Source organism: Coregonus lavaretus (genome assembly GCF_964263955.1).
Source record: "Coregonus lavaretus genome assembly, chromosome: 16".
Taxonomy (NCBI): Eukaryota; Metazoa; Chordata; class Actinopteri; order Salmoniformes; family Salmonidae; genus Coregonus; species Coregonus lavaretus.
In genome coordinates this window covers 27,357,210-27,377,072 of record NC_140003.1, presented here as the reverse complement: position 1 = coordinate 27,377,072, position 19,863 = coordinate 27,357,210, and the positions used below count along the sequence as shown (strand labels likewise).

General features: G+C 41.6%; 1 protein-coding gene across 1 annotated transcript in view; it reads left to right on the top strand.

Annotated features, from left to right (window-relative positions):
• cps1 (carbamoyl-phosphate synthase 1, mitochondrial) overlaps positions 1–19,863 on the top strand; it is a gene marked incomplete at its 5' end in the record, with an annotated part of 125,684 nt that overhangs the window by 65,567 nt on the left and 40,254 nt on the right. The window contains 3 exons of the mRNA XM_084179149.1: positions 6,645–6,752; positions 7,083–7,172; positions 11,925–12,095. Coding sequence (XP_084035275.1) covers positions 6,645–6,752; positions 7,083–7,172; positions 11,925–12,095 — 369 coding nt within the window. The remainder of the gene's footprint in view (positions 1–6,644; positions 6,753–7,082; positions 7,173–11,924; positions 12,096–19,863) is intronic.

The window sequence follows — 19,863 nt, the reverse complement described above, 5'->3', positions numbered from 1 at the left end:
CAAGTAACGAGTGGAGGACAGAGGAGCCTCTTAAAGAAGAAGTTACAGGTCTGTGAGAGCCAGAAATCTTGCTTGTTTGTAGGTGACCAAATACTTATTTTCCACCATAATTTGCAAATAAATTCATAAAAAATCCTACAATGTGATTTTCTGGATTTTTCTTTCTCAATTTGTCTGTCATAGTTGACGTGTACCTATGATGAAAATTACAGGCCTCTCTCATCTTTTTAAGTGGGAGAACTTGCACAATTGGTGGCTGACTAAATACTTTTTTCCCCCACTGTACCTGTTCTCCCCACTGTACATGTGCTTTCTTGAGCAGGGGGATCTTGCGGGTGCTGCAGGATTTCAATCCTTCACGGCGTAGTGTGTTACCAATTGTTTTCTTGGTGACTATGGTCCCAGCTGCCTTGAGATCATTGACAAGATCCTCCCGTGTAGTTCTGGGCTGATTCCTCACCGTTCTCATGATCATTGCAACAACACGATTGAGATCTTGCATGGAGCCTCAGGCAGAGGGAGATTGACAGTTCTTTTGTTTTTCTTCCATTTGCGAATAATCGCACCAACTGTTGTCACCTTCTCACCAAGCTGCTTGGCAATGGTCTTGTAGCCCATTCCAGCCTTGTATAGGTCTACAATCTTGTTCCTGACATCCTTGGAGAGCTATTTGGTCTTGGCCATGGTGGAGAGTTTGGAATCTGATTGATTGATTGCTTCTGTGGACAGGTGTCTTTTATACAGGTAACAAGCTGAGATTAGGAGCACTCCCTTTAAGAGTGTGCTCCTAATCTCAGCTCGTTACCTGTATAAAAGACACCTGGGAGCCAGAAATCTTTCTGTTTGAGAGGGGGTCAAATACTTATTTCCCTCATTAAAATGCAAATCAATTTATAACATTTTTGACATGTGTTTTTCTGGATTTTTTTGTTGTTATTCTGTCTCTCACTGTTCAAATAAACCTACCATTAAAATTATAGACTGATCATTTCTTTGTCAGTGGGCAAACATACAAAATCAGCAGGGGATCAAATACTTTTTTCCCTCTCTGTACATCTCCATAAAGCTTTGTTAATGGCTTGTGTGATAACTTTGACCATCCTTATTTACAATGTCATTCATAAACATGAAAATGGTTCTTTCCTCTGTCAGTACATTGGAGTTTAGTCATATTATTTGCTGCAATATTTGTTCAGCCTCTTCTGGAGGATGACATTGGAATTGTAACCAACTCTGTTTATGGCTTCATTTGGAAATGAAGCATACCACCCTTCATCCCACTGCTGGCTTGCCTCTGAAGCTAAGCAGGGTTGGTCCTGGTCGGTCCCTGAATGGGACACCAGATGCTGCTGGAAGTGGTGTTGGAGGGCCAGTAGCAGGCACTCTTTCCTCTGGTCTAAAAAACGATCCCAGTGCCCCAGGGCAGTGCTTGGGGACATTGCCCTGTGTAGGGTGCCGTCTTTCGGATTTTTAAATGGATTACATTTAGATTTTTTGTCACTGGCCTACACACAATATCCCATAATGTCAAAGTTGAATTCAGTTTTTAACAATTTTTACAAATTAATAAGAAATGAAATGCTTTTATGTCAAGCCTAAATAAGTTTAGGAGTAAAAGTGTGCTTAACAAGTCACATAATAAGTTGTATGGACTCACTCTGTGTGCAGTAATAGTGTTTCACATGATTTTTGAATGACTACCTCATCTCTGTACCCCACACACACAATTATCTGTAAGATCCCTCAATTGAGCAGTGAATTTCAAACAGATTCAACCACAAAGGCCAGAGAGGTTTTCCAATGCTTCACAAAGAAGGGCACCTAAACGTAGATGGGTAAAAAATAAATAAAAGCAGACATTGCATATCCCTTTGAGCATGGTAAAGTTATTAATTACACTTTGGATGGTATATACAGTTGAAGTCGGAAGTTTACATTCACCTTAGCCAAATACATTTAAACTCAGTTTTTCACAATTCCGGACATTTAATCCTAGTAAACATTCCCTGTCTTAGGTCAGTTAGGATCACCACTTCATTTTAGGAATGTGAAATGTCAGAATAATAGTAGAGAGAATTATTTCTTTCAGCATTTCTTTCTTTCATCACATTCCCAGTGGGTCAGAAGTTTACATACACTCAATTAGTATTTGGTAGCATTGCCTTTAAATTGTTTAACTTGGGTCAAACGTTTCAGGTAGCCTTCCACAAGCTTCCCACAATAAGTTGGGTGAATCTTGGCCCATTCCTCCTGACAGAGCTGGTGTAACTGAGTCAGGTTTGTAGGCCTCCTTGCTCGCACACGCTTTTTCAGTTCTGCCACACATTTTCTCTAGGAGTGAGGTCAGGGCTTTGTGATCGCAACTCCAATACCTTGACTTTGTTGTCCTTAAGCCATTTTGCCACAACTTTGGAAGTATGCTTGGGGTCTTTGTCCATTTGGAAGACCCATTTGCGACCAAGCTTTAACTTCCTGACTGATGTCTTGAGATGTTGCTTCAATATATCCACGTAATTTTCCTTCCTCATGATGCCATCTATTTTGTGAAGTGCACCAGACCCTCCTGCAGCAAAGCACCCCCACAGCATGATGCTGCCACCCCTCGTGCTTCACGGTTGGGATGGTGTTCTTCGTCTTGCAAGCGTCCCCCTTTTTCCTCCAAACATAACGATGGTCATTATGGCCAAACAGTTCTTTTTTTGTTTCATTAGACCAGAGGACATTTCTCCAAAAAGTACGATCTTTGTCCCCATGTGCAGTTACAAACTGTAATCTGGCTTTTTTATGGCGGTTTTGGAGCAGTGGCTTCTTCCTTGCTGAGCGGCCTTTCAGGTTATGTCGATATAGGACTCGTTTTACTGTGGATATAGATACTTTTGTACCTGTTTCATCCAGCATCTTCACAAGGTCCTTTGCTGTTGTTCTGGGATTGATTTGCACTTTTCCCACCAAAGTACGTTCATCTCTAGGAGACAGAACGCGTCTCCTTCCTGAGCGGTATGATGGCTGCGTGGTCCCATGGTGTTTATACTTGCGTACTATTGTTTGTACAGATGAACGTGGTACCTTCAGGCGTTTGGAAATTGCTCCCAAGGATGAACCAGACTTGTGGAGGTCTACAATTCTTTTTCTGAGGTCTTGGCTGATTTCTTTTGATTTTCCCATAATGTCAAGCAAAGAGGCACTGAGTTTGAAGGTAGGCCTTGAAATACATCCACAGGTACACCTCCAATTGACTCAAATTATGTCAATTAGCCTATCAGAAGCTTCTAAAGCCAAGACATCATTTTTTTGAATTTTCCAAGCTGTTTAAAGGCACAGTCAATTTAGTGAATGTACATTTTTGACCTACTGGAATTGTGATACAGTGAATTATAAGTGAAATAATCTGTCTGTAAACAATTGTTGGAAAAAGTACTTGTGTCATGCACAAAGTATATGTCCTAACCGACTTGCCAAAACTATAGTTTGTTAACAAGAAATCTGTGGAGTGGTTGAAAAACGAGTTTTAATGACTCCAACCTAAGTGTATGTAAACTTCCGACATCAACTGTAAATACATCCAGTCACTACAAAGATACAGGTGTCCTTCCTAACTCAGTTGCCAGAGAGGAAGGAAACCGCTCAGAGATTTCACCATGAGGCCAATGGTGAATTTACAAAAGTTACAGAATTGAATGGCTGTGATAGGAGAAAAGTGAGGATGGATCAACAACATTGTAGTTACTCCACAATACTATCCCAAAATATGCCTGTTTAACTTTGTCTGGTTTGCCATTCCAGATAAAATAAAATAAACAAATCTCACACGACTTGAAAAAGATGATCCTGGAGTCGGTAGAACCATGAATAGATATCACTAGGGAATTAGTCAGCGTAATTTTCCCGTTGATGGACAGGTGCTCCTCTCTCCACGGTTTCAAGATCCTATCCATTTGACTGTTTTCTATCAAAGTTAATAGTTGGAAGATAGTTAGACTTTTACTGGATATGTACACCAAGCACATCATCTTCACCATCCGCCCATTTAATCAGGAGAACACATGCTAATTTACAATTTGTTTCTTTTAGAGAGAGATCCAATCTGTAATATTGTACACTTACCACAGTTGGGTTTTAACCCAGAGAAACTGGAGAAATTATCCAGGTCCTCAATAAGGCCCTTCAAGGTTGAAGGACTCGAAGAGAAAACATTAAGGGACTAAACCGATGATTCAAGTTATCATCAGACTTTTATCGCTAACACTTCAAAGGCCATAATAAATAGGTATGGTGATAGAGGGCAAACTGGTTTTACACCTCTTGACAGCTCAAAACTTTCAGAGAAGTAACCGTTATTGATTATTTTACATAAAGGGTTGTTGTACATTACTTTTCCCCATTTTATGAGAGATTCTCCTAACTTTAAAAAATCCAGGCACTCATAAACAGATTCTAGGTGTACTTTATCGAAGGCTTTCTCAAAATCTGCTGTAAAGATTATACCTGGTTTCCCTGTATTCTGTATTTCAGTCTGTCTTTCCTTCCTCTTTTTCCTCCCACATTACCGATCCATCCATTGACTGAATGCTAAATAGGTCTCATTATTCACTCTGTGTGTGTGTGTGTGTGTGTGTGAGAGAGAGAGAGAGAGAGAGAGAGAGGGACTGCGAGCAGAGCAGGTAGGGAGCTCTTTATATGCCTTCCCCTGTATTAATTGCAGGCTTTATCAAGAGTGTGTGTGTTCCTCCTCCAGGATTGTGTGTGTGAGTGTGTCTGTTCGCCTGTGTGCCGCTGCGTGTGTGTTCATTAGTTAGTGTGTTGCTAATGAGTGCTGCAGTTATCGGGGTTTAATATGTACTAACGACAACGCAGTTCATTAAGACACCTCTCCCTTTTGATTGGTGGGAAGGGGAAAGGGCGGGAGAGTTAATTGTAGCATACCAAATGGCTCCCTATATTTGACCAGAGCCCTATCTCAGCAATTCATCCATTTTAAGGTTTTATATTAATGTATCGCCTGCTATCAATTATATAGTTTATCTAATGATGAATTCCTTTGTACAATTTTGTGAAGAGGGCTGCTTATCATGATGACTTGAAATAACAGTGTTACATTGCTGGCAGGTGTATAAAATCGAGCACACAGCCATGCAATCTCCATAGACAGACATTGGCAGTAGAATGGCCTTACTGAAGAGCTCAGTGATTTTCAACGTGGCACCGTCATAGGATGCCACCTTTCCAACAAGTCAGTTGGTCAAATGTCTGCCCTGCTAGACCTGCCCCGGTCAACTGTAAGTAATGTTATTGTGAAGTGGAAACGTCTAGGACCAACAACTGCTCAGCCGCGAAATGGTAGGCCACACAAGCTCACAGAACGTGACCACAGAGTGCTGAAGCGCGTAAAAATTGTCCTCGGTTGCAACACTCACTACCGAGTTCCAAACTGCCTCTGGAAGCAACGTCAGCACAATAACTGTTGGTGGAGAGATTCATGAAAACAGACTGCGAGCCAGGCCCAACATCAGTACCCAACCTCACCAATGCTCTTATGGCTGAATGGAAGCATGTCCCCGCAGCAATGTTGTTCGATGAGCATGTGTCCACATACTTTTGGTCATGTAGTGTATGTTCTTCTCAGGTGCTGTGCCATTCTATAACGTGTTATAACTAGTGCTGAGCGATTAGTGCTTTTTGAGGTCGGTTCGGTTTCGGTTCAATTATTTACAAAAATTATCACGGTTTTTTATTTTGATTTTAAAAAATTGACATTAAATGCACTTTGCAGTATGTGGGTTGAATACTGTAACAACACAGAATAAAACAATTAATAAAAGTCCCATGATGGTAGTGACTGCCCATTACTGCTTATCACTTATTAACCATCATTGATGTACATGTATTTCAGTTGTCTATAATATATTACATTTGTTTTATTTGATTAATTTATTATTTCATTCTAAGTCATCATCTCATCTCTATAGTTTTGCTGCCTATGCTGTCTGACAAAATCACTATTTTAGCAGTTCTTCAAAGTAAATAAGGCATACTTTTATTATATAATAATATATGCCATTTAGCAGTCACTTTTATCCAAAGCGACTTACAGTCATGCCTGCATACATTATACAAAGTCATAAAGCCTGCATATTTCTACAATTTATCTTCTTAAAATGTGATTTTGAACCTAACCTTAACCACACTGCTAACCTTATGCCTAACCCCAACTTTAATTTAAGACCAAAAAGCAATTTTTACGATATGGACAATTTTTACTTTGTGGTTGTGGTAAGTAGTGGAAACCCTCCCTCTCTGTGACTGCCCCACACAGACCGAACAAGTAGGCGTGCAATGGATTGCAGTTAATTACCACATTTTCTGTGCTAAACTATGTAGAATATTGGCCTGTTGGAAACTACAACTCCCTACTACATTGCACAGTTCAAGCTTGATCTGAGTTCTCTAGAGAAACTGCGCATTGAGCTCACAGACCCCCCCCCCCCCCCCCCCGAACGAAATCTAATTCAAATAATTTAACCAACGTTGGTCAATTAGTTGTTTAAAAAACGGCAAATAACCTACATTTCTGTTAATCGCTCAGCACTAGTTGTAACCTTCTCAGGTGCTGATCAGTGCTATAACGTGTGTTAACCTCTTCTCAGGTGCTGTGCCATGCTATAACAGAGCATGTGGAGGATGCTGGGGTCCACTCTGGTGATGCCACCCTCATGCTGCCTACCCAGAGCATCAGCCAGGGGGCCCTAGAGAAGGTCAGTGTGTGTGTGCATGTCATGCTGCTTTTTTACCCACCTACTAGGGGCTGACTCACTCAAAACATGCCTCACATCAATCATAAAAGTGTGCGTTGTGATGAAAAGTTTCTGCATTTTATTTGTAAGGTGTTAGAATGTAGGCCTGCCTATATTTAGGAGCACTCCAACTCCCTGACAGGGAATTCATTATTTGGCTGTGGTTTATATTTATATACCACTACTGTAATCCATTGCCCAGGCTGTGAATATGCAAATAATTTATACTGAGTTATAGGTTCGTCTTTGATGGAAGCTTCATATTTAGTATTTGTCCTCCATTACTCTCAGGTGAAGACCGCCACACGGAAAATTGCTAAGGCGTTTGAGATCTCTGGTCCGTTCAATACTCAGTTCCTAGTGAAAGGCAACGATGTCATGGTAAGTGTGTGTGTGTGTGAGTGTGTGTGTGTGTGTGACGCATGTGACGCATGACGGAATGCATTAGAGAAAGCTACAAATGATCGATTGACGTTGCCACAGTCGTAAAAAAAAAAACTATTTGGTAATGAATTGAAATACAGAACCTCTGTGTGGTGTGGTCACAGTGAATTACAAAGATGAAAAGATAGATAGAGTGCCTTCAGAAAGTATTTATACCCCTTGACTTAATCCATATTTTGTTGTTAACAGCCTGAATTCAAAATGTATTAAATGTATTTTTTCTCAGCCATCTACACACAATACACCATAATGACGAAGTTAAAACATGTTTTTAGAAATGTTTGCTAATTTATTGAAAATGAAATACAAAAATATGTATTCTATATGTAAATATGTAATATGTATTCATAAGTATTCACACCCCTGAGTCAATACATGTTATAATCACCTTTGGCAGTGATTACAGCTGTGAGTCTTTCTGGGTAAGTCTGTTAAGATCTTTGCACACCTGGATTGTACAATATTTGCACATTATGCTTTAAAAGATTCTTCAAGCTCTGTCAAGTACATTGTTGATCATTGCTAGACAGCCATTTTCATTTTCAAACCGATTTAAGTCAAAACTGTAACTAGGCCACTCCTCTCACAGCCATTGAACTCAGTAACTGTTTTAAAGTCACCATTGGCCACATGGTGAAATCCCTGAGCGGTTTCCTTCCTCTCTGGCAACTGAGTTAGGAAGGACACCTGTATCTTTGTAGTGACCGGGTGTGTTGATACACCATCCAAAGTGTAATTAATAACTTCATAATGCTCAACGGGATATTCAAGGTATGCTTTTTTAAATGTTTATCCATCTACCAATAGGTGCCCTTCTTTGCGAAGCATTGGAAAACCTCCCTGGTCTTTGTGGTTTAATCTGTGTTTGAAATTCACTGCTCGACTGAGGGACCTTACAGATAATTGTATGTGTGGAGTACAGAGATGAGGTAGTCGTTCCAAAATCATGTTAAACACTATTATTGTCCATGCAATTTACACTACCGTTCAAAGGTTTGGGGTCACTTAGAAATGTCCTTGTTTTCGAAAGAAAAGCAATTTCTTTGTCCATTAAAATAACATCAAATTGATCAGAAATACAGTGTAGACATTGTTAATGTTGTAAATGGCTATTGTAGCTGGAAACAGCTGATTTTTAATGGAATATCTACATAGGCGTACAGAGGCCCATTATCAGCAACCATCAGTCCTGTGTTCCAATGGCACGTTGTGTTTGCTAATCCAAGTTTATCATTTTAAAAGGCTAATTGATCATTAGAAAACCCTTTTGCAATTATGTTAGCACAGCTGAAAACTGTTGTGCTGATTTAAAGAAGCAATAAAACTGGCCTTGAGACTACTTGAGTATCTGGAGCATCAGCAATTGTGTGTTCGATTACAGGCTCAAAATGTCCAGAAACAAATAACTTTCTTCTGAAAGTCGTCAGTCTATTCTTGTTCTGAGAAATGAAGGCTATTCCATGCGAGAAATTGCCAAGAAACTGAAGATCTCGTACAATGCTGTGTACTGTGTACTACTCCCTTCACAAAACAGCGCAAACTGGCTCTAACCAGAATAGAACGAGGAGTGGGAGGCCCCGGTGCACAACTGAGCAAGAGGACAAATACATTAGAGTGTCTAGTTTGAGAAACAGGTACCTCACAGGTCCTCAACTGGCAGCTTCATTAAATAGTACCCGCAAAACACCAGTCTCAACGTCAACAGTGAAGAGGCGACTCCGGGATGCTGACCTTCTAGGCAGAGTTGCAAAGAAAAGCCATATCTCAGACTGCCCATCTTAATCTTTTCTTTTTATTGGCCAGTCTGAGATATGGCTTTTTCTTTGCAACTCTGCCTAGAAGGTCAGCATCCCGGAGTCGCCTCTTCACTGTTGACGTTGAGACTGGTGTTTTGCGGGTTGTTTTCTTTATCAAAAAGAGCCTTAGGTGATTGGTGTGGCAGAGGTTGTGGCAATGAGCGAGATCTACATTTTAGAGACAATTTTAGAGGCCCCCATCTTGCCGATGTAGATATTTTTTGTTGTTATATTTTTAAGCCAATTTCCTGCAATTCTACACATTTCTCCATGGAGCTGAACATTTGTTTTTAGCAGTTTTAAAACAATTTTCCTGCAATTCTACACTCTTAACCGCAAAGTAAATTGTTTTAGGAGTTTTAAATTCTCCCAGACTGTCTAGCTTTTATTTTGGTTATCAAAGATTATATTATAAAAGATATATAGGTCCATTATCTTTTCTACATACTTTATACAGTGAATTCGGAAAGCATTCAGACCCCTTGAATTTTTTCACATTTTGTTTACGTTAAAGCCTTATTCTAAAATGGATTAAATTGTTTTTTTCCCCCTCATCAATCTACACACAATAACCCATAATGACAAAGCAAAAACAGGTTTTTAGAAATGTTTGCAAATTATTAAAAATAAAAAACTGATATCAAATGTACGTAAGTATTCAGACCCTTTACTCAGTACTTTGGTGAAGCACCTTTGGCAGCGATTACTACAGCCTCGAGTCTTCTTGGGTATGACGCTACAAGCTTGGCACACCTGTATTTGGGGAGTTTCTCCCATTCTTCTCTGCAGATCCTCTCAAGCTCTGTTAGGTTGGATGGGGAGCGTCGCTGCACAGCTATTTTCAGGTCTCCCAGAGATGTTCGATCGGGTTCAATTCCGGGCTCTGGCTGGCCAGTCAAGGACATTCAGAGACTTGTCCCGAAGCCACTTCTTGGCTGTGTGCTTAGGGTCGTTGTCCGGTTGGAAGGTGAACCTTCGCCCTAGTCTGAGGTCCTGAGTGCTCTGAAGCAGGTTTTCATCAAGGATCTCTCTGCTCTTTGCTCCGTTCATCTTTCCCTCAATCCTGACTAGTCTCCCAGTCCCTGCCGCTGAAAAACATCCCCACAGCATGATGCTGCCACCACCATGCTTCACCGTAGGGATGGTGCCAGGTTGCCTCCAGACAGATGCTTGACATTCAGGCCAAAGAGTTCAATCTTGGTTTCACAAGACCAGAGAATCTTGTTTCTCATGGTCTGAGAGTCCTTTAGGTGCCTTTTGTCAAACTCCAAGCGGGCTGTCATGTGCCTTTTACTGAGGAGTGGCTTCCATCTGGCCACTCTACCATAGAGGCCTGATTGGTGGAGTGCTGCAGAGATGGTTGTCCTTCTGAAAGGTTCTCCCATCTCCACAGAGGAACTCTGGAGCTCTGTCAGAGTGACCATGGGGTTCTTGGTCACCTCCCTGACCAAGACCCTCCCCCGATTGCTCAGTTTGGCCGGGTGGCCAGCTCTAGGAAGAGTCTTGGTGGTTCCAAACTTCTTCCATTTAAGAATGATGGAGGACACTGTGTTCTTGGGGACCTTCAATGCTGCAGACATTTTTTGGTACCCTTCCCCAGATCTGTGCCTTTGACACAATCCTGACTCGGAGCTCTACGGACATTTCCTTCAACCTCATGTCTTGGTTTTTGCTCTGACATTACATTTACATTTACATTTTAGTCATTTAGCAGACGCTCTTACCCAGAGCGACTTACAGTTAGTGCATACATTATTTTTTTCATACCCCCTGTGGGAATCGAACCCACAACCCTGGCGTTGCAAACGCCATGCTCTATCAACTGAGCTACATCCCTGCCGGCCATTCCCTCCCCTACCCTGGACGACGCTGGGCCAATTGCGCGCCACCCCATGGGTCTCCCGGTCGCGGCCGGCTACGACATGGACTGTCAACTGTGGTACCTTATATAGACAGGTGTGTGCCTTTCCAAATCATGTCCAATCAATTTAATTTACCACAGGTGGACTCCAATCAAGTTGTGAAACATCTCAAGGATGATCAATGGAAACAGGATGCACCTGAGCTCAATTTCGAGTCTCATAGCAAAGGGTCTGAATACTTATGTATATAAGGTATTTCTGTTTTCGCTTTGTCATTGTTGTGTGTAGATTGATTAGGATTTTTTTTTTTTTATGTAATACATTTTAGAATAAGGCTGTAAAGTAACAAAATGTGAAAAAGCCAAGGGGTCTGAATACTTTCCAAATGCCCTGCATTTGGTTTACACTGAAAGCGTTTTTCCATCCCGAAAATGATATTTTTATATATTTTGTTTGTACACTGTTTGGATTTAGGCGGCCCTCCCAAGGATTAAAAATCCCTGATTGGGTTCATAGTTATCTTTCTTGAAATGTTATTTTAGGCATTCAATAAAAATGTAAAAGCAATAAAAATTCAACTTTAAGACAAGAGGTGACCTAATACTATTTTCACAGCACAGTATAGTGCACTATAGCAGTTTTTCCCAAACTCTGTCCTGGAGCCCCCTCTGGGTGCACGTTTTGGGTTTTGCCCTAGCAGTACACAGTTGATTCAAGTAATCAAAGCTTAATGATGAGTTGGTTATTTGAATGAGCTATGTAGTGCTAGGGAAAATTGTGCACCAGGGTGGGGCCAGGACGGAGTTTGGGAAACCCTGCACTATAATTCACTACATAGTGTGGAAAGGGTTAGTTTAAAGGACACACAATCATTCAATCAATTAATAAATCAAATTAAAAGCCCTTTTTACAGTTGCCACTAAGTGCTCAACGATAATAGTAACTCGGCCCATCCTCCTCTAGCTGTACTGGTTTAGAAGGAAAATGTCAGGAAGTGATAATATGTATGCGTGTGTGTTCCTCCCCGCCAGGTGATAGAGTGTAACCTGCGAGCATCCCGCTCCTTCCCCTTCGTGTCTAAGACCATCGGTGTGGACTTCATTAGTGTGGCTACACGGGTCATGGTGGGTGAACCCCAGGACGAGGCTGCTCTGCCCTCTCTCGAGAACCCCATCATCCCTGTCGACTATGTGGGAATCAAGGTGAGGCTCTGTGACTACAGTGCTCTGTCCCAATATCCACACTAGCACAATACTTAGTGCGTTGGGTACTTTTTTTTTTTCACCTTTATTTAACCAGATAAGCCAGTTGAGAACAAGTTCTCATTTACAACTGCGACCTGGCAAAGATAAAGCAAAGCAGTGCGATTAAAAACAATAACACAGAGTTACATATGGGGTAAAATAAAACAAAGTCAAAAATACCACAGAAAATATATATACAGTGTGTGCAAATGTAGCAAGTTATGGAGGTAAGGCAACAAATAGGCCATAGTGCAAAATAATTACAATTAGTATTAACACTGGAATGATAGATGTGCAAGAGATGATGTGCAAATAGAGATACTGGGGTGCAAATGAGCAAAATAAATAACAATATGGGGATGAGGTAGTTGAGTGGGCTAATTTCAGAAGGGCTGTGTACAGGTGCAGTGATCGGTAAGGTGCTCTGACAACTGATGCTTAAAGTTAGTGAGGGAGATAAGACTCTCCAGCTTCAGAGATTTTTGCAGTTCATTCCAGTCATTGGCAGCAGAGAACTGGAAGGAATGGCGGCCAAAGGAGGTGTTGGCTTTGGGGATGACCAGTGAGATATACCTGCTGGAGCGCATACTACGGGTGGGTGTTGCTATGGTGACCAATGAGCTAAGATAAGGCAGAGATTTGCCTAGCAGTGATTTATAGATGGCCTGGAGCCAGTGGGTTTGGCGACGAATATGTAGTGAGGACCAGCCAACAAGAGCGTACAGGTCACAGTGGTGGGTAGTATATGGGGCTTTGGTGACAAAACGGATGGCACTGTGATAGACTACATCCAATTTGCTGAGTAGAGTGTTGGAGGCTATTTTGTAAATGACATCGCCGAAGTCAAGGATCGGTAGGATAGTCAGTTTTACGAGGGCATGTTTGGCAGCATGAGTGAAGGAGGCTTTGTTGCGAAATAGGAAGCCAATTCTAGATTTAACTTTGGATTGGAGATGCTTAATGTGAGTCTGGAAGGAGAGTTTACAGTCTAACCAGACACCTGGGTATTGGTAGTTGTCCACATACTCTAGGTCATATGGGGGGGGCATGGGCGAGTTGCAGCGGAGGGTGCAGAGCTAGTGGCCGGGGAAGTGGTAGCCAGGTGGAAAGCATGGCCAGCCGTAGCAAAATGCTTGTTGAAATTCTCGATTATTGTAGATTTATCGGTGGTGATAGTGTTTCCTAGCCTCAGTGCAGTAGGCAGCTGGGAAGAGGTGCTCTTATTCTCCATGGACTTTACAGTGTCACAAAACTTTTTGGAGTTAGTGCTACAGGATGCAAATTTCTGTTTGAAAAAGCTAGCCTTTGCTTTCCTAACTGCTTGTGTATATTGGTTCCTAACTTCCCTGAAAAGTCGCATATTGCGGGGGCTATTCGATGCTAATGCAGTACGCCACAGGATGTTTTTGTGCCGGTCAAGGGCAGTCAAGTCTGAGGAGAACCAGGGGCTATATCTGTTCTTAGTTCTGAATATTTTGAATGGGGCATGCTTATTTAAGATTGAGAGGAAAGCACTTTTAAAGAACAACCAGGCATCCTCTACTGACGGAATGAGATCAATATCCATCCAGGATACCTGGGCCAGGTCAATTAGGAAGGCCTGCTCGCTAAAGTGTTTTAGGGAGTGTTTGACAGTGATGAGGGGTGTTTGACCGCTGACCCGTTACGGACGCAGGCAATAAGGCAGTGATCGCTGAGATCCTGGTTGAAGAAAGCGGAGGTGTATTTAGAGGGTAAGTTAGTCAGGACGATATCTATGAGGGTGCCCATGTTTACGGATTTAGGGTTGTACCTGGTAGGTTCCTTGATAATTTGTGTGAGATTGAGGGCATCTAATTTGGATTGTAGGATGGCCGGGGTGTTAAGCATATCCCAGTTTAGGTCACCAAGCAGTATGAACTCTGAGGATAGATGGGGGGCAATCAATTCACATATGGTGTCCAGGGCACAGCTGGGGGCTGAGGGGGGTATGTAGCAAGCGGCAACAGTGAGAGACTTATTTCTGGAAAGGTGGATTTTTAGAAGTAGGAGCTCAAACTGTTTGGGCACAGACCTGGATAGTATGATAGAGCTCTGCAGGCTATCTCTACAGTAGATTGCAACTCCACCCCCTTTGGCAGTTCTATCTAGACGGAAAATGTTGTAGTTGGGGATTGAAATGTCTGAATTTTTGGTGGCCTTCCTAAGCCAAGATTCAGACACTGCTAGAACATCAGGATTGGCGGAGTGTGCTAACGCAGTGAATAACTCAAATTTAGGAAGGAGGCTTCTGATGTTAACGTGCAGAAAACCAAGGTTTTTACGGTTACAGAAGTCAACAAATGATAACTCCTGGGGAGTAGGAGTGATACTGGGGGCTGCAGGGCCTGGGTTAGCCTTTACATCACCAGAGGAACAGAGGAGGACTAGAATAAGGATTCGGCTAAAAGCTTTAAGAACTGGTCTTCTAGTGCGTTGGGTACAGAGAATAAAGGGGGCAGATTTCCAGGCGTTGTAGAATAGATTCAGGGCATTATGTACAGACAAGGATATGGAAGGATATGAGTACAGTGGAGGTAAACCTAAGCGTTGGTTAACAATGAAAGAGATAGCATAATAATAATAATAATATGCCATTTAGCAGACGCTTTTATCCAAAGCGACTTACAGTCATGCGTGCATAATTTTTTTTGTGTATGGGTGGTCCCGGGGATCGAACCCACTACCTTGGCGTTACAAGCGCCATGCTCTACCAGCTGAGCTACAGAGGACCACAGCATCACTGTAGGCACCGATTGAGCCGGTCTCGGCGTGTATGGGGGGTGGAACAAAGGAGCTATTTGAGGCAGTTTGAGAATGACATGGGTTTCTATATTGAAATTGTATAATAAGAACTAACTGGAACAGCAATAGGCAAGGCATATTGACATGGGAGAGAGGCATAAAGCAATCACAGGTGTTATTAGAGCACAGCGAGCAGGAAGCACAGCTGTTGTTTGCGTGTGCTAGCGGGCCGGGGCTAGCAGATGGTCGTCGCAACGGGAAGCCTGTTGAAACCACAGACGATTACGTCGGTAGACCAGTCGTGATGGATCGGCGGGGCTCCGTGTCGACTCTAGGAGGTCCCGTCCGGTTGACAGAGAGGTAGATAGCCGGGAGATGTGCCTGACTCGAGGCTAGCTCAAGGCTGATTAGCCAACAACAACATCCATTTGGTTGCAGCTAGCTAGTTGCGATGATCAGGTGTTAAAGGTCCAGTGATTTAGTGATTCCGGCAGAAAATCCGATATGTTCTGGGTCGATTAACGCACTGTGCTAGAGCTGGATGGTAGGTAGTGCAGGCCATGGACAATGGTGAAAAACCGCTAACGGTGGCTAATAGCAAGTAGCTAGTTAGCTGGCTACTCCTGTCTGGTAGACAAAGAGGTAGATAGCCGGGATATGGGCCTGGCTCAAGGCTAGCTGGTGCTTGCTTCGGGGGCAGTGGTGATTAGCCTACAGCAACATCCATTCGGTTGCGGCTAGCTAGTTGCGATCCGGTGTTAGGGTCCAGTGATTCAGTTATTCCGGCAGGAAATCCAATGTTCTGGGTGAAAACCGCTAACGGTGGCTAATAGCAAGTAGCTAGTTAGCTGGCTAGCTAGTTTCAACTGGAGATTCTAGATAAAGGTGAGTAAATAATAGAATCCGTTCCACATTGAGTGAGGCGGGTTGCAGGAAAGTATATTTAGTAGAAGGATGAAAAGTGTGATAGGGAAATATGTACGAAAAATACGAATGAATTAAGCAATAAGGGGAGACTACAGGGCTCTGTCCTAATATCCATTCTAGCACACTACTTAGAATGAAGCAATACATCATCTTTTTCTGGGGAACCCAATAATAAGTGTCTTACTTTGCAATAGACTAAAGAGTAGCGGAGGGACCCTGATTAAAAGTGTTAATAGCACACATGTTCATGAAATACAATCGATGGCCGTAATCACCCCCAGACACAGCTGCTAATTTGATGGGCCATGTAATAATCCGGCCGAAGTGGAGTCTTTTGTTTAGACATGTAGCTAGCTAGCTAGCTAGCTAAACAATGAACCGGCATAACCCCAACTCATACTACTACCAATACAAACAATGTCATAGCTGTAGTATGAATCTGCAGGTAGCTAAAGCTAACAAACTAGGTTCAATGTTAACTAGCTAACAATAGGCTATAACTAGCAATGCAAATGGTTTCTGATTCAAATAATATTACTACACAGATCATACATGTAACGTTAGCTAGCGAGCCAGCAAGCTAACATTTGCTAGCTAACTAACATTATGCTTTAACTTGCAATAAAAATGACTTTCTGACAAAATGTGAAACTTATATCTGGAAAATGTAGCTAGACTCTTACCCGTATACATGGATGAATGCTTCACGGCAGACTGGAACCATTTAATTCCGTTTTGTTTGTAGCTACATCTTGTTTGGTCAGCTTTGTGTCAAGTCACTCCAGTTCACACTGACCGTGGCGTATGCAGAAAGTAGCCCATCACTTTTTTCTACTGATCTGTCGATAGCGCCTGCTAAATTCAGGGCATCAATGTTGTTGCGAAAAGTAGCAAAACTTTTGTAGTTCTCGATGGCTAACGTTATATCTTTCAAAAACGGCGCGGTGGAAAGCACTGTCAACACATACTGAACAGCTCACGTTATAGACAGAAGCATGCTACATGGCAGACCAATCCAAACTCATCTCCCGGCATGTCCAGCGCATATATTATCTCAGCCAATCATGGCTAGTGGGAAGGTTCCTGTCTTTTTCCGTGGCTAAACCAACTAGACTCGTAATTTAACAATTGTATTCTTATTTATGGATGGAATACAAGTTTGTTATTAAGGCACATGAAAGTTCACATGTTCCAGAAGGCATTTCTGCCAAAAAACGCATTCTGATAAAAAAATCAATGTTTACGTTCAAATGCTGCTCCTGTGAAGTATTGACGTGCGACATACGCCTAGTTTCCTGAAATGAGTCACATATTGCACAATGTAATGTAATATTTTGTGACCTGAGTCTTTTAAGCAAAATATCACAGATGAGACATAAATGTTCAGCTGCCCCTTTGACGTTACCATGGTAACAGGGCCACTCGAGAAGTCACTGTGCCTTTGAGAATCTGACTAGTAAAGGCCGACAACATCTCTTCGCTAGCAGTGGAAGCAAACGCAAACATTAAAAAACAACCTAAATTGTGAACAAAACAATGTAAATAGCCAAGCAACACAAGGATAAAGTCTCACTTTAGTATACTGAACAAAAATATAAACACAACATGTAAAGTGTTGGTCACATGTTTCATGAGCTGAAATAAAAGATCCCAGAAATTTTCCATACGCACAAAAAGCATATTTCTCTAAAATGTTGTGAACATATTTCTTTACATCCCTTATACTGAGCATTTCTCCTTTGCCAAGATAATCCATCCACCTGACAGGTGTGGCATATCAAGAAGCTGATTAAACAACATGATCATTACACAGGTAATAAAAGACCACTAAAATGTGCAGTTTTGTCACACAACACAATGCCACAGATGTCTCAAGTTTTGAGGGAGTGTGCAATTAGCTGCAATTAGACTGCAGGAATGTCCAACAGAGCTGTTGCTAGAGAATTGAGTGTTCATTTCTCTACCATAAGCTGCCTCCAACGTCAGTTTAGAGAATTTGGCAGTACATCCAACCGGCCTCACAACCGCAGACCACGTGTAACCACTCCAGCCCAGGACCTCAACATCTGGCATCTTCACCTGCGGGATCGTCTGAGACCAGCCACCTGGACAGCTGATGAAACTGAGGAGTATTTCTGTCTGTAATACTGTCTGATTTCCTTATATGAATTGCAACTCAGTAAAGTTGTTGAAATTGTTGAATGTAGCGTTTATATTTTTGTTCAGTATAGTTAGACCAACTAATGTCTGCGCATTGCTTCTAAAAACGAATCTTTCAGCACTTCATTCACAGTGCACACAGCACCCCAGCCAGGCAGAGTTGCTGTGTGAGGTGGGATAGCTATAACGTTAGGATTCCTCTTTGTTTGTGCATTTCCAGGTATAAAAACAAATCGGCAGAAATATTTATAGTTGTGCACGCTCAAGTTTTCTGATTTCTTTTGTCTTATTTCTTGTTTGTTTCACAAAAAAATATATTTTGCATCTTCAAAGTGGTAGGCATGTTGTGTAAATCAAATGATACAAACCCCCAAAAAATCCATTTTATTTCCAGGTTGTAAGGTAACAAAATAGTAAAAATGCCAAGGGGGGTGAATACTTTCGCAAGCCACTGTATATGTTGAAGTGGGTGGGGCTTAAGCTGCATCCCTGTCTCACCCCCCGGCCCTGTGGAAAGAAATGTGTGTGTTTTTTTGCCAATGTTAACCGCACACTTGTTGTTTGTGTACATGGATTTTAATAATGTCGAATGTTTTCCCCCCAACACCACTTTCCATCAATTTGTATAGCAGGCCCTTATGCCTAATTGAGTCTAAAGCTTTTTTTTAAATCAACAAAGCATGAGAAGACTTTGCCTTTGTTTTGGTTTGTTTGTTTGTCAATTAGGGTGTGCAGGGTAAATACGTGGTCTTTCGTACGGTAATTTGGTAAAAGCCAATTTGACATTTGCTCAGCACATTTTCTTCACTGAATAATGTATGAGTCTGCTGTTAATGATAATGCAGAGGATTTTCCCAAGGTTGCTGTTGATGCATATCCCACGGTAGTTATTGGGATCAAATTTGTCTCCCACTTTTGTGGATTGGGGCGATCAGTCAGATACAGACCTTGGTTCCAAATATTGGGGAAGAAGCCAGAGCTGAGGATGATGTTAAAGTTTAAGTATAGCCAATTGGAATTTGTGGTCTGTATATGTTATCATTTCATTTAGGATACAATCAACCCCACAGGCCTTTTTGGGTTGGAGGGTTTGTATTTTGTCCTGTAGTTATAATAATAATAATAATAATAGTATGCCATTTAGCAGGCGCTTTTATCCAAAGCGACTTACAGTCATGCATAAATTTTTTGTGTATGGGTGGTCCCGGGGATCGAACCCACTACCCTGGCGTTACAAGCGCTGTGCTCTACCAGCTGAGCTACAGAGGACCACATGTTCATCCAATGTAATTGAGTAGTCTAATAGTTTATTCTAAGATTTTTATTTGATCGTGTATATGTTTCTGCTGTTTGTTCTTTGTTATAGGGCCAAAAAGATTGGAGAAGTGGTTTTGTTTGTTTAGAGTTTTCCAATTTTCCCAGAAGGGGTTAAATTCTATGGATTCTTCAATTACATTGAGCTGATTTCTGACGTGCTGTTCCTTCTTTTTCCATAGTGTATTTCTATATTGTTTTAGTGATTCACCATAGTGAAGGCGTAGGCTCAGGTTTTCTGGGTCACTATGTTTTTGTAATGGATAGGTTTCTCAATTTCTTTCTTAGGTGTTTGCATTCTTCATCAAACCATTTGTCATTGTTGTTGATTTTCTAAGGTTGTCTGCTTGAAATTTGTATATTTAATGGTGAAGATGAGATGTCAAATATACTGTGTAGGTTTTCTACTGCCAAGTTTACACCTTCACTATTACAGTGAAACATTTTGTCCAGGAAATTGTCTAGAAGGGATTGCATTTGTTGTTGCCTAATAGTTTTTTGGTAGATTTCCACACTACTTTCCTTCCATCTATAGCATTTCTTAATATTATTCAGTTCCTTT